The sequence below is a fragment of the Lissotriton helveticus genome, chromosome 5_1, assembly GCF_964261635.1.
Source record: "Lissotriton helveticus chromosome 5_1, aLisHel1.1, whole genome shotgun sequence".
NCBI classification, from domain to species: domain Eukaryota; kingdom Metazoa; phylum Chordata; class Amphibia; order Caudata; family Salamandridae; genus Lissotriton; species Lissotriton helveticus.
Genome location: NC_136065.1, coordinates 324,196,446 through 324,223,874, shown reverse-complemented (window position 1 = coordinate 324,223,874; position 27,429 = coordinate 324,196,446). Strand labels below are relative to the sequence as shown.

Below are 27,429 nucleotides of genomic sequence, written 5' to 3'. Positions count from 1 at the left end.
ATCAAAGAACCCTAACAGGGGCTTGATTCCACGCAGAAGCCCAAAACAAGTCCCTGCAACCGATTTTGTTTGGGTTTCAAAGGACAGACAGTTGCCCACCCAGAAACCTAGATTTTTCACAACTTCCTTAGGTGAGGGTGCAGGTCCCAACGCTTCTGGCCACCATTGTTCTATCCACAGGTGGCTATCTTTCCCTAGCAGCAGGATTTAAGATTTGCTAGCATTCAGCTGTAAACAGTTGGCTGTCACCCAGTCTGCTACTGCCATCATATCTTCTTTAAAGTTAATGGGATTATGATTACAATTTTTGGAAAAAGAGATAACCAATTGGTTGACATCCGCATAGGACACCAATGACAACCCTCTATTTTTTTGCCACTGTCGCCAGGGGTTGTACGTAAATATTGAAGAGTGTAGGACTCAACACTGATCCATGTGGGACTCCGTAGTGCAAAGCATATTCCCGAGAACAATAGGGAAGTGTAGTAACTTGAAATGACCTGCCCTTCTGAAAGGATCTGAACCAGGTCAGGGCAGGGCCACCTATCCCCATCTCCTGCAAATGACACTGTAAGATTTGTGGGATACTGTATCGAAAGCGGCACTGAGGTCGAGGAGAATGAAGACTGAAGAGTTTCCTTCATCCAAAGTGCTACCTAATTGCTCCGTCACCGCCAACAAGGCGGATTTGGTGCTGTGGAGTGATCTAAAACCGTTTTCTGAGGGATCCAAAAACTCATTGGTCTCTACATATTTGTGAGGATGGAATTCACGTAGGATTCAGAGGCTTTCGCCAAAAAAGGGAGCCGGGATATTGGACGGTAGTTTTCCAGTTTAGGTGCGTCTAGAGAAGACTTTTTTAATAATGGGGTAAATTTGGCATGTTTCCATGCAAGCAACACTGTTGCAGTGGACAGAGATAGGTTGGTTGATCAGCTCCCTACTGACCGGTAATATATGTCTGTGAAATATACAGAAAGTGTCTGGTTTCATAGGGTCTGCTGGAGAGCTTGATTTTATTTTATTGCATAGAGACTTAACCTCTGTAAGCGCTAGTAAAGGGAAGGAGAGAAGTGTCTCACCTCTGCCATTCACCCTGTCCTTTTCCCCTTCCATCTTACTCATATTATCACTTAAGGCTGGGAAGTTTTTATAAATATCCCCCACCTTGTCCAAAAAGTGGCTGGCGCATCACACTTGAAACTAATGAACCCAACACCACTAACAACCTAGCCGAGGATATCACCAACTTCAACCAGTGGATTTCTAACTGGGCTCATGCTCTGGCACACATAGAAACCTCCAAACACTGCAGGACCAGCAAACAACTCTCTTGGTACATTGAAGAACTCTGGGACACCAAAAGATAAGACAAACAGCTGGAAAGGAAATGGAGAGCTAACCACGAGGCCAACACAAAATAACCTACATGTTGGCCCCTCAGGCACTACTACTGCCTCCTGAGAGATGCCAAAAGAAGATCCCGCACAAATCGGATCAAAGCTAGCTCCAATAACAGAAAAGAGATTTTTGGCATCATCAAGGAATTCACCACCCAGAAGCGTCAATCAACTCCATCACCTTTTCCCAGGACCACAGGGACATCCGCTCAAACTCATCATCTTCAAGCTGCACATCAACCATTCAACAGCTTCAACACCCAACCGACGAACGCCACGTCCAACTCGACCGAACCACCGCCCCCCACCACCACCCTCCGCGCCTGGACTCCGATCTGCACCGAAGAAACCGTCCGCATGATGAACTCCATCCACTCCGGATCTCCGACCGACCCCTGCCCTCACCACGTCTTCAACAAGGCCGACGCCGTCATCGCACCCCACCTGCGTGACATCATCAACACCTCCTTCACCACCGCCACCTTCCCTGAGAGCTGGAAGCATGCCGAACTCAGCGCTCTACTCAAGAAACCAACAGCGGACCCCACCGAGCTCAAGAATTACCGCCCCATCTCGCTGCTCCCGTTCCCAGCCAAAGTCATCGAGAAGACCGTCAACAAGCAGCTGGCCGCCTTCCTCGAGACGAACGGATCCCTCGACCCCTCACAGTCTGGCTTCCGAGCCAACCACAGCACCGAGACCGCCCTCATCGCTGCCACCGATGACATCCGAACCCTGATGGACAACGGAGAAACAGCGGCCCTCATCCTACTAGACCTCTCCACGGCCTTCGACACCGTCTGCCACCGCACCCTAGTGCATCGCCTCAGCAACGTCGGAATCCAGGAGAAGGCGCTGGAATGGATCATCTCCTTCCTCGACGGAAGAACACAGAGAGTCCGTCTACCACCGTACAAGTCAGAGGCCACCGAAGTCATCTGCGGCGTCCCTCAAGGATCCTCGCTGAGCCCAACCCTCTTCAACGTCTACATGAGCCCCCTCGCGGCCATCGCACGCCAACACAACCTCAACATCATCTCCTACGCCGACGATACCCAGCTGATCCTCTCCCTGACCAACAACCCCGCCGCCGCCAGAGCCAACCTTCACGAAGGAATGAAAGAGGTAGCCGAGTGGATGTCGACCAGCCGCCTGAAGCTGAACTCGGACAAGACGGAAGTCCTCATCCTGGGATCCTCGCCCTCCGCCTGGGACGACTCCTGGTGGCCCCCCGCCCTGGGCACCGCACCCAAACCGACAGACCACGCACGCAACCTGGGCTTCATCCTGGACTCCTCCCTCTCCATGACCAAGCAAGTCAACGCCGTCTCCTCGTCATGCTTCAACACCCTGCGCATGCTACGGAAGATCTTCCGATGGATCCCCACCGAGACCAGGCAGACTGTCACCCAGGCACTCGTCACCAGCCGACTGGACTACGGCAACGCCCTCTACGCCGGAACCACCGCCAAGCTCCAGAAGAGACTCCAACGGATCCAGAACGCCTCAGCCAGACTCATCCTCGACATCCCACGACACAGCCACATCTCCGGACACCTAAGAGACCTGCACTGGCTCCCGGTCAACAAGAGAATCACCTTCCGTCTCCTTACCCACGCACACAAAGCTCTTCACGATCAAGGCCCGAGCTACCTCAACAACCGCATCAACTTCTACGCTCCCAAACGACACCTCCGATCAGCCAGTCACGCCCTCGCCGCCGTCCCCTGCATCCGAAGAACGACAACAGGAGGAAGGTCCTTTTCCTACCTGGCCGCCAAGACCTGGAACTCCCTCCCGACCCACCTGCGCCTGACCCAAGACCACCTCGCCTTCAGGAAGAAGCTCAAGACCTGGCTGTTCGGGCAGTAGCAGCACCCCCCCCCCTAGCGCCTTGAGACCCTCCGGGTAAGTAGAGCGCTCTATAAATGCCTATGATTGATTGATTGATCAGTCGGACACCTAACCAACTGGAGAACACTTACAGAGGAAGACACCATTTCTATCATGAAAACCATATACTCCGGGACCCCCACAGACCCATGTCCACATCACATTTACAGCATAGGAGGACCTGTGATCAACAAATTCCTCATTCACATCATCATCTCCTCCATCGAGTCCGCAAAGTTCCCTGGGGAGTGGAAGCATGCTGCAGTCATGTCCATCCTCGAAAAACCCTAAGCAGACCCCAACAACCGTAGCAACTTCTGCCCCATCTCCCAATAACCCTACCCAGCTAAGGTGATAGAGAAAGCAATCAACCAGCAACTCACCACCCACCTAGTACTCCACAACATTCTCAACCACTCCCAATCCGGTTTCCAAAGCAACCATAGTACAGAGACAGCACTTCTCACAACCACAAATGAGATCTGCACCCTTCTAGAACGAGGAAAACCCCCTGCTCTCATACTGCTGCACCTCTCTGCTGCGTTCAACACCATGTCACAATCCCAAATTATCAAAAGACCTTATGCAAAAAGCATGCAAATGTCAGCCCTCAAAAGCATATGCTCCTTCCTCACAGCCAGAACACACAAGTCAGGCAAGCCCTCCACGACAAGATCCAACCTCACTAAATGCATGAGCTGCATAGCAGTATGGATGAAAACCAGCTGCCTGCCACTCAACTAGTACAAGACGGAAGTGCTGCTCTTTGGGAACAAAAACTCTGCCTGGGACTACACCTGGTGGTCATCAGAGTTTGGCCCAATACCGTCACCCACTACCACAAAACCTGGGAATCATCTTAGACAATAAACTCAACATGGCCTGAAAGGTGAACACAGTTAGCTCCTACTGCTTCTACATTCTACTCATCTTCAGAAAAGTCTTACAATGGATCTCCAAGAACACCAGGTGTACCGCCATTCAAGCCCTAGTCACAAGTAGACTAGACTACCGCAACACACTTTATGCCGGAATCCACAGCCACCATCTCAAGATCATCCAGAAGGATGCAGCCAGAATCATCTTGGACCTCCAAAGGTGCAACCACATCACGCCTCACCTCAGAAAACTCCACTGCCTGGCGATACACAAACACAGCCAATTCAAACTCCTCACTTATGCATACAAGGCACTGCATAAAATAGGATCAGCTTACCTCTGCTGCCACCTCCACTTTTACCATCCCACCAGACACCTACACTCTGTCTCACTTTCTCTTTCACACACCTCACATCCACAAAAGCAGAACAGGAGGACAGCCTTCTCCTACCTCGTACCCAAAACTTGAACGACCTCCCTCTACATATAAGAATCTCCTTCTCGCTTCTGGAATTCCGCAAGAAGCTGAAGCCCTGGCTCTTCAACTAACAACAAGCAGACGACCTACACACCTGCTCTAGTGCCTGGATCCCCTTCAGGTGATAAGCTGCACTTTACAAATCCAAATAGCATAACAATCAAGAATAGACAACCTTGATATTTGGCACACCAGCCTTTGATAGTGCCAGTTGCGGGCTTCAGAGCAAAACCTTGGTTGCCAGCATGTATTATTTTACAAATCAGGCACTCTCACAACCAATTCTTACCTCCTATCATAGTTTCTATCTTATCCTTATCTCCTATACTATCCTTTCCTTATCTCTTATCATAATATAATGTCCTTAGCTCCTATGTTAAGGCGTAGGTTCTTCGTATCTAATGTTGTTTGCTTATCTCCTATCCCTAGATCTCTTATCCTCTCCTTATCTCCCATCTGAATATCTTTTATCCTACCCTTACTTCCTATCCATATCTCCTATTATATTTGTCCCTCATATTTATTGCCATTACCTCCTATGTAGCCTATCATTATCTCCTATCCTATCTCAGTGCTTAAATTGAGCCCATGGTTGCAGGTGGGGTCCACCAGCACTCTTTTTTTGGACAGGCGCTTATTTTTTCTCAACAAATTTGTATCCAGAGCAAGAGAGAAAACAACACAAAAAGGGCGAGGAAGATTAAGGCAGAAAAGCAGTGACAAATTGAAAAAGCAAGATCAACAAAATGCCTGCACAAGTGAGCTAAAGAGACAGACAGTGCCTTCTAGTGGATGAAAGAGGCATGAGGTGGAATCAAGACTACACTGCCTTAGTATTTGGCATTCAAACCTTCTATATCACCGATTGTGGAATTCTGAGCCAATTTGTGAGGCCCCAAAACGTCTTATTTTACAAATGAAACACTGTCATATCCCAATCTTCTATTCTATCAGTATCTCCCATCCTTACCCCCTATCAACATCTCCTATTTCTCCTATCCCTATCTCTACAGCTCCTATCCTAACCTTATCGTCTATGCTTACCTTCTGTCCCTATATTTCCTATCCCTCCGATCACTATATTTTGTATCCCTATCCCCAAGTCTCCTATCCTTGTTCTTATCACCTTCCACTATCCTATTATCTGCTTTCACTATCACTATATCTCCTATTCTTATATTTCTTGTCCCTATCTATTCTATCCTTATGCCTCCTATCCCTTCCATTATATCTGCTATCACTTCCCTTATATTTCTTACCCCTTCCATTATATCTCATATTGCTATCTCTTATCTGTATTCCATCTCATATTTCTATGCATGTTCAGCCCTCCTCGACCTTGCCATGAACCGTTCTATCCTATCTCAGCTACATGTAAAGTTTTGGGATAGGACACTACACAAGAGAGTCAGGAAACTTACCAAAATGGAGGATTTGAGAAACAGGGCAGTGGCAACTACAGTCATGGAGAACATTAGCTTCCAGGGCCAGGTCTGAAACACGAGGCCTCTGCCTCCTGAGAACTGCAAGTGGACTTATGAGTCTGAGAGGGAAGAGCCCTATAAAATGTTAGTGGATGCCAAAAATCTTGTAAGGCAACAATGGTTATTTCAGCTATAGCCTGATGCTACAGTTTGCACCCCTGTTTCCGGTCCCTCACCTTTTTTGTTGTTCCCTTTATCAGCTCTCTCTGTTTCCCTCCTCCTATTCCTTGTGCTGACCCTTGTTTTTGTCTTAAACTGACCTTGGTATTTGTGTCAGCTACAGTGCTCTTGAATTCCCATGCGATTAGGCTTTAGTGATTGAGAACCTGCTTTTGTGCCTGGCTTCAGTTGACCCCTTTTTGGTTGGTGACTGCGATTCTACCTTCCAGAAGTGAAGTTGGGAACTCATCTTCGGTTCTCTGGCAATTGTCCTGGTTTGCCTGGAGGTCAGTATTAGTGACGCCTCCTCTCCCACCAGGTAAACTGCATCATGCACTTGTCATCATATTTTCCTAACATAGAATCCCCCCTCTGTTATTCAATACTCTTCTGTTTCCTCTCTTGACAGTGAGGGTGGTGTGCCTCTGAAATGATGTGCCATCCTCTAATTCAGAGAGTTCAGAACAGCACTCCTGCAGGAAACCAGTGTCTCGTGGTCTCTCTCCCTCTCTACTCCCTCACCCCAGGGTTTTCTTTTGAAAACAGGTGCTCCGTATCCTCCTGGAGATTGATACAATACAGGGCAACGGACCGCCTCTAGAGGGATTCACTTTGCTGTCCTATGAGCCTCATTACAATCTGTACTGGGGTGGGTGGGACTCCATGTTCTGAGGCATGACTGCGCTACGACAGGTCTTGATTTTCTGAGGCCGGGATTCCTGCTTCAGGACTGCTTTTCCTGATCCCAGGATGCACTTCCTATTTGGAGGGGGGATTTCTGTTCTGAGGTGGGACTTCCTGTACACCTTGCCTTGCTGGGATGTCTAGGATACAACTCATAAGAGAGAAAGAGGGGAGAGATACAGAGAGGAGTTGCATCTAGGAGGGGCCGGGACACTCACGAGTATCCGAGCGCGCTACAAATGGATATAACATAACATAACATAACATAAAAAGTCACATACCCTGTCCTCAGGCCCCAGCAAAGCTTTCGCTCAAACACCGGCATGTCAAACCGATTTGTGCATCCTGTCAGCAGCCGGTACACATAGGTCCTTGACACGGCCCGGTAACGCGCATGGAAGTCTGTGGGCACGCGATAAGCTTTCAGTATGCTGTAAGAAGAACAGGGTTGAAATATGATTGCTTTTTTGACCACTACTGATAATTTATAACACAAAGTATGGGCTTCAGAAACGCCGGTGCCTAAACATGATTATTTGAGTGTACACTGAAACCCTTCGGGTCATCAAACACGTCAGTGAGAACTGCGACTATTAAAGTTACAGCCAGTAAAATTTATATTATATTATGCATATAATGCATGTTTACCATAGGTATAGTCCTGAATAATTTTCCAAGTCTGAATATCTTTTACGGTTTTGGGATTCTCGTTGGTCGGAGACAAAGTAAGTTCTTGACTTTACGTTCAGTTACAGAATATAGATGCACATATCAAACAATAAGGGGAAACGTAACAAAACATGGGCATAAGAAATATTGCAACAATCCTTAGCAGGTTCTGTGAACTCGATATGATGTGCCCCAATGGCATTCAGAGTTCTAAAGAGATTCAGGTCGGCCACCGTCCTTTTCAAACTTCACATGGAATACTTGGAAGCCTTGAGTAATAGCTTACTTATCACATCTTTTGTGGGCACACACAACGCTACCTAAATGTAAATGTAAATGTTTTTGAGCTTGTAAAGCGCACTGCTACCCATCCATAGGTCTCCTGGCGCTGTATAACTCTGGGGGACCCGTCTTGGCTTTCCCTGTGGGATGGTCCCTTGCTGGGAGTCCCCAAGGTGGAGCCAGGCATCCCCGGAATTGGTGGGGCCGTTGTGGAGATTAGGCAAGCTAATGCCCAGAGTTGCCGAGTGGAACCCCTGATTAGAGTAAGCACTGAAGCGAGAATTATCGAGTCCGCTGACCAAGGTCCACGACCCTGCCGCGTCGGGAATTGAACCCTGGTCCCGGGCCGACATCTACTCTCGGGCCTGCCGCCTCTAACCAGTGAGCCACACTACTCCACAGACAGAACATTGATAACTTTATGGAATAAGAGAACATTTATAAGGCCATACGACTATTTTAAATCAAAAGTTCCAAAACTTTTTGTTGTATCAGGTGTCCCCTTCACAATCTCAATCCAAGAGTGTCTCTTTACACTCTCAGCGAATCTGATGACAACCATATTACACCTTACAAAATCTTCCGGGTTCATGCTGGACTTTGGTTAACAAAGCAGTGCTGAAGGAGCACACTTCCAATTACACTTGCTAGGTAAGACAAAAAATACACCTTCACAAATTGTCTTTGTACAGTGGTTCAAGCACTGATCCTTCAAGACAACTTCTGATGTGAAGTCTGTGCCTTCTACTGCTACAGTGATCTTACCACTACCGTGGAGCTCTCAGTGCTCCAGATCATGCAACACCGACTAACACAAAACTGTTAAACATTTACTAGATCTCCAGATAAGAAATATCTTAACTGGTTCTGGTCGCCATTCCAAACATTACTCCATCATCTGACTCAAAACCCGTCAGCCTTTGTCAGATTTTAACTATGAAATATACAAGGGGTCTTGGTATACTGGATGTCACAGCTCCAGAGCTTACACCACTGTCTGAACGTCTGAACTGAAATATCCAAGTTGTCCTGGTAGCCTAGCATCCATTGCTCCATATCATACACCACATCATAGGTCATAAGCTTTAAATCTTCTTTGAACCTGCTGCACAGAAATATCCTATGTGGCCCTGGTAGTGAACTTGTGTCACTACAAATAAACACAACTGCCTAAGGCAGAATGGTATTAATGTGTTTCACAGTAGCACAGTTTCAACTGCTTCAGCTTTTACCCTTCCAGCTAACTCAAAGCCTTCAATCCTCCTTTCTAATAGGCATCCAAGCAGTCCTGGTAGCCTACCTTCACACTGCTTACTCCGCTCCATATTTCACACCCCCATCTAATTCAAAACATATTCCTTTTCCCTCCTTACCAAACACCTAAACATGTGCTCACTGACCACTAATCTAATGCAACCTATGTTCACCCACAAAGCAAGTCACCTGCCAACATCACCACCCTTCATCCTTTGATCATTAGCCCAATCAGCTCTATCTATCAAATGATCTCTTCTACCCCACACACCATTACTTCCTAGTACACAATCAAACCCTGATACACTTCCACACCTTTTTTCGTCACCCATGTGATTTACATACTCTTCCCATGTTCCAGCTATTAACCTTCAGTCATTGCCTCAATCTTCTTCAGCAAATAGTGTGAAAACCTCTTTCTAATGATTTTTCACTAACTCCTCTGGCTCATGCTCCTACATGGTGCGTCTGTCGGAATAGATGCACACGACCACAGCTATATCCAGTTAGATGTGGAATGGACTGGGGTGCCAAAGTAGAAGAATGTGTATATAAGTCATGGAGATGTCCCAAAAATATCAGAAAATATGAGGCATGTGGTCTCCATACTCTCAGGATACACGGAGTTAGGTGCTCTACAGATAATATGTATTAATGATAAACTATTAAATGAAAATTGCTCAATAGTGTGTTACATGATAATGCTCTATGCTGCTGTATATTGTTTAAAACCAATAAAAAGTGTTATAAAAAAACTATCTCCAGTTAGTCCCCCAAACCCTCACTACCTTCTCTATCTTATCTTTTCCTTCACATTCTCCCTACCACAGCCCCAAGAAAAACTCCTGTACTGGCTATCACCTATCTACACCAGCTCCGTATTACTTAGTACCTACCTCTAAAAACACCTAATACCCATGCCCTGGAGGCTTCTAATAACAATTCTTCCACACAAACCGAACCCAGTCAAATCACTCATCCCCCCCTTCGACACACTACTAGACAGACCAATACCTATTGCTCACAACCTCTACTGTAATATCTGCCAGAGCAACAACTACAGGGGTGAGCACCAGAGCAATCACTGAAGCAACCACTAAGCCAGCCTCCAGAATAAACAATCAAATGGTGGGTTTCTAAGTCTCTAAAAAATGTGACCCTGTGGAGACTAAGCAGTGTAATGTGATCCCATGCCATCACAGAACACTTCTAGATCAGCACAACACAACACTGATCAAGTGGAGGGAGGGAAAAAGTTAATTGTTGGATTTGCAACAAGGACATGTAGCTGAGATGAAAAAAGTAACTCGCTCACAGAGAGGGTGAAGCGGGCTTGTGTAAGATCAGCAACAAAACTCTTACAGTTAAATAAACTCAAGGTGATGGAACCTTTACTCCTCTTGTGAGCGACAAAATGCAGACAAGGTCATTGGCTGACTACTGTGGAAAGGCATGATGACCTTAAGGGTAAAAGCTTAGGTCCTCAACACAAACGTTTCCAGGAAGAAGGTAGTGCAGAGCATCTGCCCTGACAATGCCTATAGTTCATTCACAGGGCATGCCGATGAGATGGTGATAAGGAAGACATTCTTCAGCATCAACAGCCTTAAGAAGGAGGCCTGTATAGGCTTATGAAACCATTGGGTATCACAAATGGTTGAGAGGAAATATATGTGATAAACCTTTAATGAAACGTAACACATCTGGTGATTTAAACAAGGATGGTTGGCCAGTTAAACATGGAAGTTCGAAAGGGCTGATAGATGATTTTTCACAGTGCCTTCTGCATGGCCTTGATGGGCTATAGAGAGAACAAAAGAACATCAGAAAGTTTGGCTTGCAAGGAACCTGTGTCTCAGGCATCACACCAAGCAATACATTTGCCCCAGGGTCCAGCATAGACAGACTTCATAGAAGGGCTCCTGGCAGCAAAGATGGCATCCACCACCTCGGTCAGCAACTCAAATGCATTGAAATACCACTGTTCACTCTCTACTTATGAAGTGTAATTTGTGGGGATACGGATGCAGGACCTTGCCTTGCTGCTGAGACAGTAGGTGCTCTTGAATAGGAAGCCTAAAAGGAGGACAAATGCTCAGGCTCAGAAGCTCTGGCTACCACATTATGGTGGTCCAATATCTATAGCATTCAAAATGGCTTAAGCCCAGTCTTCCTTGATCTTCTTCAGAGGCAGGAGAGGTATAGGTAGGAAGGCTTAAAAAGTCCCTTCCTCCATTCCAGCCAGAATGAGTCTCTTAATGAGCGCCTTGGAGGAAACTCCAGCATGCAAAATTGCCGACACTGCACGTTCATGAGATCGTAAACAGACCTAGCCACAGCTTCCCCAGTGTTCAAAGGCACCCTTCACCATCTCATGATGGAGACACTAATCGTGATGTGCCAGACGGCGCCTACTTAGTTTGTTCGATCTGACATTTAGGGAACCTGACAAGCGGTTGTTGGCCAGGAAGATGGTCTGTTGTTTCAGCTACGACCAGAGGTGCAGAGCTTACTGGCAAAATACCCTACTCCCTCCTGCTTGTTGCAGTACCACATAGTGATAGTGTTGTTCATTAGACCTTGCACCGGCCTCCCTTTGACGCCAAGAGGATCCCCTGAAGCTCCAGCAGGTTGATGTGAAGCCAGTTCTCCACCTAAGACCTGCAACCTCTGATCTCTGCACCCCAGGTGACCCTGTCCTGACTGTAGATCCTGAACCATTTCCCTTGACAACTAAATGGTCTTGGAGAGTCAGACCTGATGTTGGACTTTTGAGGTTAAACTGCAGGCATGGCAGGCCTGGCATGTGCCATCTGATAATGAGAATGAGGCCAAGCGGCCAAGAATACCTCAGAGCTACCCTCATCAAGATCCAGCAATGCTCGATACATCATGATCATACGCTGAATGTTCTTGAATCGCTGCCGTGGAGGAAAGGCCTAGAACCCCACTATGCCTAGAATTACCCTAATAAATGGAAACCTCTGGGTGCGGCTCGGGTAGATTTTTAGCTTATTGGTGTTGAAACACAACAATGTCAAGGGTTTGTCTGTGGTCTGGAAGTGATACACAACAGACAGAGGCAAACAACAAATGCCATAAGTTTTGTATACAACAGAGGTGCCAAAGAAAGGCTGAGAGGGAGCACAGAATATTGAAAGGGTTTCTGGACCCCCTTGAACTGCAGCTAATGCCAGTGGTACTTGTACATGGAAATACACGTCTGTAAGTCCAAGGACATCTTACAGTTTCCTAGGTCCAAGGTGGATAGAACCAAAGCCAGCATCATCATTTTTAATTTGTCCAATGATAGGCCTTTGGCCCTGTCCTTTTTCGGGACAAGAAAGCATTATAAATAGCATCCTGCGCCTTTCTCCGTTCTCTTGGAAAGTAAAACATTTACCTCCTGCATCAGGAGGTCAAATGCTCCTCTGAAATCTATTTTTGCACAGGAGGAAGATGGGACTGGGAGGAATTGATAGTTAGTGTGTTACCACTTTGAATGAATGGTAAAACTCATTGTCTTAAATAATGGATCTCCAGACGGGATGTAAATTTTGAATTCTGCTTCTCACTGGCCTCCCATACGCCATTGACAGGGTCAGACTGGCCTATAGGACATCTGGCAGTGCCCAAAGGGCTGGTCTGACATGTCAGTGTGTGGCCCATTTTTTGCCCGTTTGTGGGCCTGTTTTATGGTCTGGTGGCCAATTTGTAATGTTGATTTTCCCAGTATTACCATAAATATTGCCTGCAGCAAGCACAAATGCATGCAGTCTCCCATACCTGGCAAAACACTTATACAGTGCATTTTTACAACTTAAAGACTGCCTTGGTTTGTCAAATCTGGGCCACTGATTAACTAACGGAGGCCATTTTTTAGGTCTCGACTACGGCATTGCTTTAGCAATGCTTGTTTGTCGAGATTATGGTAAGGTTTTCAAAAATCTCCCCAAACTGCGGATCGGGTAAAGTTCATGTGAGCCAGGTGCGTGCACATCGCCAGCCACATCCCACACCATTCACATCCCACACCATTTGTCTGAGCCTCTGCATCAGACTTCAAAGGAAGCCGCTCCCCCGCCCCCCTCCGCGCAATGCCAGAGCTTGTTTTGCTGAGCACCGCTGCCTCACTAAAGTGTCTAAGCCGCTCCCCCGCCAGGCAATGCAGAGAGCTTGTTGTTTCCTGCCTCGGCTGGTGTTCTGATGCACGTCTTTTTGCCCCACGCATTCACCAGATGGGAGTTAATTTGCAGGAAGTTTCCAGCAGCAATGTGTTTCAATTTGTAAGCAATGAAAGTCCACCTTCACGTCGTGCTTTTGTAATTTACTTTTTTCGCTTTGAAACTGTTTATTTTTAAACGGAGCCTTGTCGGTTAATTGCTTTTTTCGAATTACTTTTGCTTTGCTGCATTGTAATAGGTTTCTTTTTCTTTTCGTTGAGCGTATGCTTTTAAAATATGGATGGATACTTACTATTTATTTATGTTTAAAGCATTGTGAACGAGCCCCACCTCTCCCACCCCCACAGCTGCGGACGTCAAGACCCCTTGCTTCTCGCAGAGAATTGTGTGATAGGTGCTACATTTTAGAAAGATCCATGAGCCTAGTTACGCTGCCCCATTGACGGCTTGGATAGTCGATCCCTGGACACCATGATCGGTTCCTAATTGAGATATGCTGTTTCTGCGCACACTTGTGCTCATCCGCTGCACTCGGTCAACAGACTGCCCGAACGGCTTCTTACCATTGTCCATGTTAAATACCCTCCGTGCTGCCTCCCACCCGCGAAAAAGCTTAAGTGGTCTGGCATGCCCAGTGCGATGGCTTTTTATCAGCCCACGCCGCTGTTATTCATGTTGCCACCTCACACGCCCTCTGTGTTGCCTCCTGCTGTCCTTCCATTCACCAGTAACACCAAAAGCACTACTTTTCAAACCGAAGGCCTCCTACCCATAAATGTTGTTGAAAAAGCAACAAGATGCTTCATAAAACTAGCCCTTAGTATCGGTAAATGTGAAGCGTGCCCATGCTTGTTGAAGAAATTAGTCCGCTTGCATGGAAATAATTATTTAAATATACAACATTATGTGGAAGAATTTCTCAAAATCATTGGGGTGTTTACAATCAAACCAAAATACTGACGCACATCACTGCTATGCAAGCAAACTGGCATTCATTTCCGTAATCTATTCTTTAAAGTAACTTTCTTAATGTGCTTACTCCCTTGCTTAGATGATATACATATATACAAAAAAAGCCTTGGCGAACGTGGTCATGTGACCACATATAAAACATAAACTAGGACACACAATGTAACAGTACAACCAGCACCGTGATGAAGCCAACAGTGTGAAGCTCGGTGTTATTTAGAAACCTTATTAGCTCCTGCGATGTCTTGCTTGCAGACTTAATTAGTTCTCCCCAATTATGTAGTTGCAGCACTTCTTCAAGCCACTAGTTGCAGCTGCTCACCAACAGACCCCGCACAAGCTCACCAGAACCAGGACATTCCTACCAATACACAGCTCTTGAATCACAACCACCGAGCACTCACTGTGCTCCATTTCTTTCCTTACCGTCAATATTTGTAAGATTTAAATAAGAAATAGAGGCACAGAATAACATTGAGGGACTTTTTTGTTTTCACAAATGCTGTATGTGGAAATGGTGTTTCATGGATCCCAATATCTATTTCAATGAAGTTGCGTGAACTGACAAATTCAGTTCTAGCTTTTCCTTCTGCAAAGCCTCCCCCAGTCTGAACCTTGAAGGGCAATAACTTTAGTTCACAGAAATTCTAGGCGGGATCTGATTTTATGTATGATCCCCCCTCCCCACCCCAGCATTACAAAAATAATCAGCTGTCGTAGAAATTCATGTTAATTTTAAGTTTATACCACTTTCAAATTTTATGTGACATCTGTGTATTGTTCTGCAAGTGCTGTGCAGAAAAAATGAAAATTGTAATCATATTTCTTAAAGCTCAATGAAAGATCACATTGCCTCTCACTTCCCAGTATTATCAAGTTTCAATAAAGGACATGCCTTTTTTTGTCCCTCACAAAAAACAAAACTATCCACACACTTTAATGACACACAATTCAACAGCACACCACACAATTACACTCCATAACACATAAGCGTACTCCACATAATTCCAGTACTCAATATCACATAATTTATTTACTTACTTTATTTATTTACTTATTTAACCCCTTAATTGCTGCCGTCGGCCAACGGTCGTCACGGCCACTACCTCCCCAGTGCTGCGCACGACCGTTGGACGTCCATTCAGCACTAGTTCCAATGGACAGCGCAGCACTGGGGAGGTTTATTTACAAGCTCTAAAGGGGTTAATTACTATCCCCATAATTGCACTACACAAATCCACCCACTCCCCACCACCACACCCCAAATACCACTCAGTACCACATAATTACACGCCACGTAATTACACTGCACTCTATGCAACATACACTCCAAACAATACCACTCAGTGCCACATAATTACACTCTACTGAATACAACATACACTCCAGACAATACCACTCAGTTCCACATAATTATATGCTACATATTTACACTGCGCTCAACACAATATAGACTCCAAATACCATTCAGTGCCACATAATTACATGCCACATAATTACACTGCACTCAATGTAACATACACTCCAAATACCACTCAGTGCCACATAAGTATATGCTACATATTTACACTGCGCTCAACGCAACATACACTCCAAATACCACTCAATGCCACATAATTACACGCCACATAATTACACTGCACTCAATGCAACATACACTCCAAATACCACTCAGTGCCACATAGTTACACGCCACATAATTACACTCTATCTATCGCATCACCACAGCATCACTCAGCACCACCACAGCATCACTCAGGGGCACCACAACATCACTATGCGCTACCACAGCATCATTGAACGCCACAACATCACTCGTCGCAACCACAACATAACTCAGCGCAACCACAGCATCAATCTGTGCAACCATTCAACAACAACTGGTTCAAATATGTTCTCTCAATGTTTCAAGCTTTATTACAAATGTGACAAAAAGATGTTAATATTTCACTTCTGTTCTTGGATTTTCGTCACAATAAAGTACACTGAACATAATCTTCACAAAATTTATTTACAAAAGTTTAAGCTATTGCCATTATAAATTACAATAACTTTTATTTAAGTATTAATTATTAACAACATTAAAAGCAATTGTTATTTGTGATATCAATACATCTAAGTCACGTAAATACAACACATATTGCATTACAAATGCTATAGGTGTCACATTTGCGAAAGTATTGGCATTGTAATTTACAAAGCTATTAATTTCGCTATTTTCAACACCAACACATAAATAAAAAAATGGTCATTTACAATACCAATAGCTCAAACTTTCCTAATGCAAGACCTATTGCATTGCAAATGCTTGTTATTTTGGTGCCCTGCCTTATGTTCTGTCCCAGTCCGACCCTGGCCATTGAGGACAAACTTAAGAGGCTTAGCAACAATTTCAGTAAGGGGGCATAACATGGAGGAATGTTGACCCTGCTGCCCCATGCTGTGTTTGCACTGTCAAACTTGTGGCTCTGAAAGGACTGGACTGTCTGCCGCACAACTGATAAGGGAAAGTGAGTTTGCCTATAAAGTAGCCCCCTAGAGCAGTCCATGAATTTCCTAAATTCATGGGGCAATCATTACGCTGGCATCAGTAACAGCAAGCAATGCCTCAGCTGTCTTTAAATCTCTCTAAGGCCGAGTTCGCCTTTCACACAAAGAGCCTGGACCTATCGAAGGCCTTATCCATTAGTGATCCTTGCACATCGCCAGAAATCCAGGCTACATCTGTGTGCCTTCAAAGCATCACATTAGAGCAACAGCCTTGCCAAGGTAGTTGGTAGTATTTAGGCCCACCCAGATTACGTATTTCATAGCATCCTGTCCATCATGTATTGTCTGAGCCAGAGAAGCTCTCAGGTCCTCCAGGACCGCCAGCAAGATCTTGCTAGCCATGTCGCGCACAGCATGCATGTACCTGCGCAGTAAACAAACTTCATTTATGGGTCTAGGGGTCCAGCTTATGGAAGAAAACCTTCTTTTACCAAAAGCGTCAATCCTTTTGGATTATCTAACTACCAAGAGTTGTCAGGAAGGAATTAAGACTGACTACTAATCGAGGGCTGCACAATGGGGGTCTCCAGTATAGGCTGCCTAGTTAGGATGCTTTGATCACCTGGCGCAGGTCTATATCACCAAGCTTGGACTATCAAGGCATCAGTGAGGGTCTGGTAGAAAGAACTCAGCCTATGTCAACTAGTGTTGGAAATTCCTGTTAGAATGTTAGTCTTTGTCTCAATGGAGGGTGACTTCAGACCTAGCACCTCAGTTTCTCTCCAGACCACCGCTGTAAGAGAGGCGCGTTCTTCCGTCAGTGGCCCATTTGGTGAGTCAAGCTCTGTTTCAGTTAAGGTGTCTGGCCTACTGGCATTTTGTAAATCCACTTGTAGTGCATCATCAGCATAATTCGGGGTAGTAATCAAACACCCTCCTCCTCATCCGTGGCCTGACAGAACCTGTGTTTTTTTGCGTATCGTCAGAGTTAGAGCAAAAAAGAGAATATAGCCTCTGCTGATTGAGTCGTGGTAGATGCATGGGGTGAGACCCAAACTGCATGATAACTAGTTGAAATTTTGTGATCTTGAAGCACAACAATGGTCGAGATTAGACTGCCTTCAGTCGGGGTCGGACACTGGCACAGGGTCTTCTCTTGGAGCTGGTGGAGCCTGTATCGGCGTTAGTGTGGCAGGAACCAGAGTGGATCTTGGGGCTTGGATAGACGTCAGTACCAGAGTACTGACAGGCCCAGTAATCGATCCAAAAGGGACAGAAGGTGTCAGTAGAGGACTGCTGGCAGTAATCCGATTGGAGGCCCCTGCGGCACCGTGGAGTCCAAAGAAGCGCCAGAAGGAGTCGGACTGCCACCAAAAATATACAGAACAGCCTCCTTCAGGCCTCTATCTGTGGGTTCAACACTTGGGGATATTCTAACGGTGAGGAATCAGTACCTAGTGCTTAATTTATAAAAGAATGAGCACCGGTGCCCAAACTCTGCACTAGCAGTACTATTAAAAATCAGCATACCGAATACCAAGGCTCCGTTATCTTAAATCCACCTCAGTCTTCTTTAATCCATTAACAGACACAGCTGCCATACATCTACATATATCACTCTTGCCAGTCCCTGCTTTCCCCCATTGCGCTGTTTTTTCCTTCTCTTTCTCCACCTTTCCCGTTTGTATGTTTTTCTCCCCCTTCATCCGTTCAATGTCTGATGAGGAAAAATAATGTCGGTCCCCAAAAATAAGTGCTGTTGGGCCGCACCAGAAATCCCAGCTGAAAAAAGCACTGGAAGTACCCATAAGAATTCAACATACTCCTGTTTGATTGGTTAGTACAATTTATTACCCAACATAAAAGTTACCTTGGTGATTCTATTCTATTTTAGGGATTTATATGGCACATGGCTACATAACGGGCCTCCTGGCGCTGGTAAACCTTGGTTCTTGATGTTGATTGCCTGCTAGAATAGATCGTTTTTGCGTTGCTTCCTGAAGCTAACTTCAGAGCTGTCTAGCCTGATCTGGACAGGAAGCGTATTCCATGGTCTGGTAGAAAGAAATGTGAAGGAACTTTCACCACTTCTTACTTTCTTGATCTTAGGGACAAGGAGTAGTGTTTGACCTTCTGAACGCAAGTTACGGTTCGGCATCTAAGGAGTTGTGAGACGTTAGATGAGCTTGGGCCTTTTTTATGATTGGCCGGATGAACCAAACAGAGAGATTTGGATTGTATCCTCTTTTGGATTGGTAGCCAATGAAGCACTGCCCGAGCAGGGACCCCTGATGTTTGTTTGGGAACCTTGAAAAGTATAAGGGAGGTGGTGGCAGCGTCCCCCGATCCGCTGTTGCAACAAAGGTAAAGCCTACTGACTGCTTGCTTGTCCTGACTGCGAGGGCTGCGAGGAGTTAGGAAAGAGAACGATACGCGAGGCATTTTAACTGTTTTATCGTGTATTAATGTCAAATTTTAATATTCGGTGGCATTGATTTTAAAAATACCACATTTGCTATTCCAATTGCCTTAAGTTCCTAATACTCTCCCCCGCTTTGTCTGGCTCGATAGTGAAGCCTGTCCGCCCCGGTCCGACTCGGCAATTATTGCCGTTGAGCGGAGGGCGGCCAGGTAAGAGCCAGGCATAACTATTCCCACTGTCTACACTTCCGCTAGAGCGGAGGTCAGCGCTCTAGCTGTCTCCGCCCTCAGGGCTATTTAGATTGGTCAGAACTTGAAGCCGCTGCGGTAGGGAGGTGGTGGCAGCGTCCCCCGATCCGCTGTTGCAACAAAGGTAAAGCCTACTGACTGCTTGCTTGTCCTGACTGCGAGGGCTGCGAGGAGTTAGGAAAGAGAACGATACGCGAGGCATTTTAACTGTTTTATCGTGTATTAATGTCAAATTTTAATATTCGGTGGCATTGATTTTAAAAATACCACATTTGCTATTCCAATTGCCTTAAGTTCCTAATACTCTCCCCCGCTTTGTCTGGCTCGATAGTGAAGCCTGTCCGCCCCGGTCCGACTCGGCAATTATTGCCGTTGAGCGGAGGGCGGCCAGGTAAGAGCCAGGCATAACTATTCCCACTGTCTACACTTCCGCTAGAGCGGAGGTCAGCGCTCTAGCTGTCTCCGCCCTCAGGGCTATTTAGTAACGCCCTTCCTACAAGCGCGCAGCGGTTGCGCGCAGGGGGCGCCTTCGAGCGCGCCTAAGAAGCGCCGAAGAAAAGCCCGTCTGCGCCCGTCCGCGACAGGACGGGACGAAGGGACATGGCGCGGGTCTCTGGATCACTGAATACACAGGTTAGCCCCACAGTATGCTATTCCAGAGAAACGCTTCTCAGCCTAAACACGACTTCTGGCGAGACATGCTTACGAGATAAGTGGCCTAACTTTGAAGGCCCTTTCTCCTGTGCTAATTGCCAGTTCCAGGCCACAAACACTTGCCTAATTAGAGATATCCCTGCTGATAGGGGCCCTATATCTGTAACGAAACATGTTGCTCGGACCCCTCCCTCACCTGGGTTTGTTGGGGCAGATAATACTAATTATGCTGACAGGAAAGGACCTCCAGGACTTAAATGCTTTCTATTGAATACACGTTCGTTACCCAAACATCACCAACAACTGTGGGACCTTATTAACTCTGATCTACCAGATATTTGTTTCTTCACAGAAACGTGGTTAAAACCTCATACCATCCCCACAATCATGCTAGCGATTCCTACTGGATATAAGATCTTACATCTAGATCGCCTGATTAAAACTGGAGGTGGTGTGGCTGTTGTCTATAAAGATAACTTAAAGGTTTCAGTACTTGATCAATATAGCAATGACCAGATGGAAATAATGATTTTCAGATTCTCCTCCTCCCCCAAATCACGGTGGAGAGGGGCATTATTATATCGTCCCCCTGGTTCTTGTCTTGACTTCTCTTTAAATCTTATGGAACTACTGGCCCCACATTTCAGAGTCAATGAAGATTTTATTCTCCTTGGAGATTTTAATATTCATGTAGATGTATTAAATAATCCCGATACCATATCCCTACTTGGTGATCTATCCAGTTTAGGGCTTAAAATTCAGAATAATGGCCCAACACATATGGGAGGCCATACATTGGATTTAATTCTAACCAACTGTCCTAAAATAATATGTTGCCCACCCACTTTCATTCATTGGTCAGATCACTATTTATTATCTTTTCAACTACTTGGCTCACACTCACGATCCCAAAAACCTATCCCACCTATTTGGAAAAGGAAATGGCACAAAATCACTGCAGAAGCGTTCCAGCAAATATGGAAAGAACCTATCTTTCTTGATGAGGATAATATTGAAGTAGGACTAGCCAAGTTTAATAAAGCACTATTAGAGACCATCGATCAACTTGCTCCATTAGAATTACATAAACAACGTGCTAAGACAAAAACAGAAATATGGTACACAGAGGACTTAAGAACTGAAAAACAAAAATGTAGAAGCTTGGAGAAAAAATGGAGAAAAACTCACACTCCTATGAGTAAAACTCTTTATTTAGAAGCCCACTCCAACTACCTTAAAAATATAAAAAAAGCTCGGAGGCATAAACTTGACTCACAAATTACAGAGGCTGGAAACTCCACTAGGGAACTTTTTAAAGTTCTACAATCCTTTGTTAGACCCATAGCATGTGAGAGTCCAGATGATTTTAATCAAAACTTGTGTGACGAGATCTCGATGTTTTTTGAGGAAAAGATAGACCTAATCTATGAGAAAATCACCAAAACACCATATAATAGAGATATGATAGATAGTCCCAGATACGAATCTACCAATAATGGAACAAGCAGACCTACTTTGACTTCGATTCCAGAGATCAGTCTTACTGAAGTAGATACGCTTCTTAATCTAATTAAATCTGGATCACCGACTGATTTAATACCAGCTAAAATGATTGCTCCATTGGGCAGCATCCTGGCCCCTAGCCTTAGAGCACTAATCAATCTTTCGCTCAGAGAAGGAAGGATCTCTAACAACTGGAAAAGAGCAGTTGTGAACCCAATACGCAAAAACACCGCGTTACCATGGTCAGACCTCAATAACCTGCGTCCCATATCCCTCCTACCTTTCATCAGTAAGATGACGGAGAGACACGTTAATACTCATCTCTCTAAATTCATCGAGGCGGCGGACGGTCTGGACCCTTCTCAATCTGGGTTCAGGCCAAATCATAGCACAGAATCAGCTCTCCTCTCCGTGACCAATACCATCCGAATGGCACAGGATAGAGGAGGCTCTATGATTCTGGTGCTATTAGATTTGTCCGCCGCCTTCGACACGGTGTCTCATGACACCTTGATCAGTCGTCTGGAGGGAATAGGAGTGCGGGGAACTGTTCTATCATGGCTAAAAAGCTTTATTTCCAACCGATCCCAAAAGGTTCGCTTGGGCTCCCACTATTCCACCTTCAGGGAGCTCACCAAGGGGGTGCCACAGGGCTCGTGCCTAAGCCCCACATTATTTAATGTGTATGTGGCCCCCCTGGCGACAGTGGCAAGGAAATATGGGTTCACACCAATATCCTATGCTGACGACACCCAGCTGCTGTTCCCTTTCCAAAATATGACCCCTGCAGTAAGGAACTCCTTTGCTGCTGGAATGAGAGCAATAGCTGGATGGATGACCTCCAATTGCCTACAATGCAATGTGGGCAAGACGGAGGTCATGCTCTTTGGAAACGCCCCACTTCTTTGGTCCCCTGAGTGGTGGCCTCCAGAACTGGGTGCAGCTCCTTCCCCTAAGGAAAGTGTGAAAAATCTGGGTGTCAAGCTAGATCGATCACTGGTGCTAAAAGACCATGCCACACAGGTTACAGGAACCTGCATGAGAGTCATTGGCTTACTCAGAAGGGTATTTCCTTATTTAGCAGATTATCACCGGAGAACATTAGTGCAGACTTTAGTCATGAGTAGGCTTGACTACTGCAATGGATTGCTAATATCTGCTAATGTAGAACAACTGAAGAGGCTACAGGTTGTTCAAAACACCGCCGCTAGGTTGATCCTTAATGTTCCTGCTAGATCCCCTTCATATCCCTTACTGAATAGGCTGCACTGGCTCCCTGTGGGTCAGAGAGTACAATTTAAAATATGTTGTACAATTCACAAATGCTTGTACGGGACTGGTCCTAGGTATCTGACGGAAATCTTTCGACTTTATCAACCAGGAAGAACTTTAAGATCTGGAAATCAAGCTTTGCTTCAGATCCCTAGGATCAAAAAAGAAAGACAAGGAGGCCGAGCCCTTTCATTCAGAGGTCCTACTTTATGGAATTCATTACCCCTCTTTCTAAGACAAAATTCTAATCTTGTTACTTTTAGAAAATGTCTGAAGACGCACCTGTTTCCTATCCAGCAATCATAAATATGTCACACAAGCTTTCTGTCTTTGCCTACCTTTGGAACAACGCAGCGCGGAGATATCTCCTTGGAGATCGAATTCCTGCGCTATAGAAGAAATATATAAAAATAAATATATAAATAAGAGCTGCCGCATTCTGTACTACTTGTAGCTGGTTGGTTAAGTATTTGGGACTACCTAGGTACAACGAATTACCATAATCCAAACGTGAATTAATTAAACCTTGAACTACCACTCTACATGGAGATGCTAGGAGCCAACTTATAATTTTTCTCAGAATGTGGACTCCAAAGCAGCATGCTGCTAACTTTTTAGCCTGGACTCCCTTGGATAGCCTTTCGTCTACCCAAAACCTGAGGCTCGTTAATGCTGGGATGGGAGTGGCCCTAAATAGGCCAGCCAGGTGAGTTCGCTCCATGGGAGGGCTTGTTTCCTACAACCAGGAACTCAATTTTCTCTCCATTTAATTTTAAACAGCTGTCTGACATCCAGTTGGTGACATGGTTAAGACATGGAATCATCTAATGGGAGGTGTACTTGATGTCGGTAGACAATGAGATGACAATTGAGTGTCTGTCATCTGCACAGGAGACTAGTGCGAACCCTTGGCTCGTACTAGATTGAGTCCATTGACAGAAGCAGTTGAGTTGGATCCCACTGGAATTATACAGGCCTTGAAGCATTCACTATTACCTTATCTTTGGAATCCACAGTAAGCACAGATGAAACTTGATGCGCTACTACAGGGGCACCATTTAAGTCTGTAGCATAAAAGAGACACAATCACAGAAATTCACTATAGAAAGCAAAATAACTTTCCCACACTCAGACGAGAAAAATTAGGACTGCCCTCTCCAACACCCTCCTTTTTCTTTTCTAGATGAGGTGGGACACCCAGAACCTAACACCATTTCCACCATGGAAACTACTGCACACAGTGATTGGGCGTTTCATAAATGCTTCAATTTCTGCAGCTTCTTCCAGGCATCCAAGACTCCATCAGAATCCTCAATTGAGACTTCTAAAGCTCCAAAGACAAAACAGCAATAAACTTGCCAAAAGACAGCGGCCAAAGTGCCACTCATGGCCTTCATTAAAGGCATATCAAGGGCTGAATGAAGCATGTTGTGCGCTGCTGCTTTCGATAACCTTTCTGCTTGCTCCTCTAACAAATTGTCATAATCCTGAGAGGATGTAGAGTTAATCCCTTGCATGGCAAACCTAGCAGATTTCACAGGAGGCACTTCCTGTATTTCCACACTGGAGAGAATATGGATAGTATAGACGACCAGATTAACTAAAGAAGCAATACTGTCAAGCAGGTGCCAGTCAAGGCACAAAATTAGAGGAGCCTCCCCAGTGCAGGGGGGCTAAACACTGTGTATTTCAAACCTATCCGAATATGGAAAACACAGGGAAGCAGATTCCTTGAGAATCTGCAAATGAAAACGTTCAATTTATATGCTTTTTCTTCACTGCTGTGCGAGTAGTAAAGAGGATTACAGCTTTGCAGAGCTGATTTGTCTTGAAATAGAATCAATATTGGAATCCATTTTAGAAAGATAAGCTACAGAAGAAAAAATACCCATGTCGGCTTTATGCCATGTATTAGACACAAACACAAACAAACATTCTTTCCCAGATCTAAAACACAATTGGGAGCTTCAGGGTGCAAATGTTCACCTCTAAACATATTTTATTCAATAGCTCCAAAAGGTGCGTAAGGGCTCGTCATTTTAAACACAGTTTTGTCCACCAATGTCAACTCTCAAAGATGTTTGGAAATTAGACAAACGTCCACCTTTATGGGTGAATGAAGGGTCGGTAGTGCACGGGTGGGCGAAATATCAACTAAAATCCAAAGTCAAGAAGAGCAAAACATTAATTTTGGTTCCTGAATAGTGCTAGTGCAATATGAACATTTTCCGGGTTTATTTATAAACTGCCCACCCAATTACATCAAAGAAGACTTTGCCCGCAAGCCAGCATCCGCTTAAGTCTTTAGTTTTGATTGCTGGCTCTATTTCAGAGTAATTTTGCCCATTTTCAGTAAATTGTACTTTCCACAGAGGGACTAGATATCATTAGTTTAGTTCCAGGGCGATATAAGGTCAAAATCAGAGTCGGCGAGACTGTTACCCGACCGAGCGACGCTTGCTTGAAGAACACAAGGGTTAAAAATAAAAACAATAATCCTGGCTCTCCGGAAGCGCCTCCTCGATGACTTTCACCCACACATCTGGATCCGCCAAGGGCACGCGGCGCGCCAGCTGCACGCGGAACCGCATTAATCACCGCGCTGCGTTAATCACGTGCTGCATTAATCACCGCGCAGATGGCGCGGTGTGGAATCTGGGTCACCTATTCCCGCCACACGCGTTTCCGGTCCCCATTAAGGACAGTGTTGGTGGTACTGCAAACAGCGCGTGCTGATTGGTTTGAGGGGAAGGAGAGGTGTGGAGAGTCACGTGCTCGGGCACTCCACCATCCCATCCCCAACTCCAGCTTAGAATGACCAAATATGGCTGAAGTGTAGAAAGAGACACGCGAGTGTGGTACCTGTGGCATTCAATAGCCAAACATCCTCGTGAAGGCCCTCAGTATTGCCAAGTTATGGCGTCTATCTTAGGCGGGGATTCAGGGGGAGAACAGTACATTTACCACTATTCTGTGGTGGGGGAAAAGTTTCGTTTACTATTCTTTCTCTGGAACAGGCTATACTTGGCTGCCTTTCTGTTGCTCTCTCCCTGACATGGAGGGTTTCACTATTTTCGCCTGCATAGAGGTGGTTAGGGGCCTTCCCTGTGACAGCACCCTTCCTTAAGTAGGCATTGTGTAGATAAAAGGGGACCCAGAGCTTAATCTATGTAGGTGCTTGCAGCTAGTGGGCACTGTGACTCATTTTGATAAACCTGGACTTATTTTTCATCTTCAGACTTTGACCCAGAGCTAGTAAGGCAGGGAGGGGGGGGACAAAAAAACCACAGCGTCCTACTACTGCACACATGCTACATGCATACTAAACATGCACTTCGCATAGTGCAGGTCCTGGACCTTGCAATGACTAGGACAAACCTAGATCTCTGGACACACGCTAGATTAGCGTGATGCCATGGACAAAAATGAAAAGTCAGTACACTGGATACATATGCAGTCAGACATTCAGGGCCGGGGGACACAGCCTATACCATGCAGGGGAATTTGTTGTTCCAAAATAAATCAATCCTAACAGCAGACATCGACATTTTGAGGCATAGGCTAAGTGGGCTCTGGCCCAGGGCCACAGCATTTCAGGAGTCCACATGATAGAACCAGCTTTGTTCTGCAGTCTTGCCCTGATGACCTTGAATGACCTTGAATAAAGCTTAAATAGATTGTTTTAAATACCTTTTCCTTTAATTTGTTTTTAATGTGCGAGTCTATTACATACAATAATGACATATGTCACTACAAAAGTATAATCTGGCAAACTTTCCAATGAAAATTCGTGAAACTTCATGATAAAATATGCAATTTCCTATGTCTGTTACACACATTCTACTTCGTTTCAGTCACAGACAAAGCATATATGGGTCCTACTCCTGTACACATTCAGGACTGTCATCAAAACACTCATATTGTGTATATCTTGCCATCTCACCACCATGCACTAAAGCCAAACAATGACATCTGAAAGGGAAGCACGCTAACCGGTTCCAGGATCTTAGAATGAGGATCTACATCCCCTGTATGGTAAATGAGTATAAAGATGGGATCCGAATCATTCCATCTTGTTCCAGTTCCAAGTTCTTCTTGGCCAAGGGACTGCTTTGCAGAGTACTGAAAAACTGCTGCGAACCAAGGGCTGGTGTCTGAATGACAGTCAGTCTGCCAGAGTTGAAGGTATATCTCCTGTAGTCTGTGCACCTTGCGGGAGAAGCTGTGGTCTCCCTAGCACCTGTCTGCCTGCTCAGAGAGAGGAGAGGGCCTGTCCCTGTAGTAGGAGGACAGACTGTCCAGGAGGAAAAGTGCTGCCATGTTCCAGGTGTGTGGAGCACCCTGAAAAAGACTGACATAAGGAATGAACCCGGGATGGACCCAGGCTGAATGAAGTCACCCAGTCTCCTTTTGCACTTGATGTGGTTTAACTGCCTGAAGAAACTGCAAATCAGATCAACAGTGCGTGTCCAGCACCTATGTAGCATGCCTAAAGTACTGTGCTA

At 45.4% G+C, this 27,429-nt stretch overlaps 1 protein-coding gene across 1 annotated transcript in view; it reads right to left on the bottom strand.

The window, feature by feature from the left end:
• Positions 1 to 27,429, bottom strand: part of PUSL1 (pseudouridine synthase like 1) — a 397,644-nt gene that overhangs the window by 158,293 nt on the left and 211,922 nt on the right. The window contains exon 4 of the mRNA XM_078640914.1: positions 7,259 to 7,408. Within this exon, the coding sequence (XP_078497040.1) occupies positions 7,259 to 7,408 (150 nt within the window). The remainder of the gene's footprint in view (positions 1 to 7,258; positions 7,409 to 27,429) is intronic.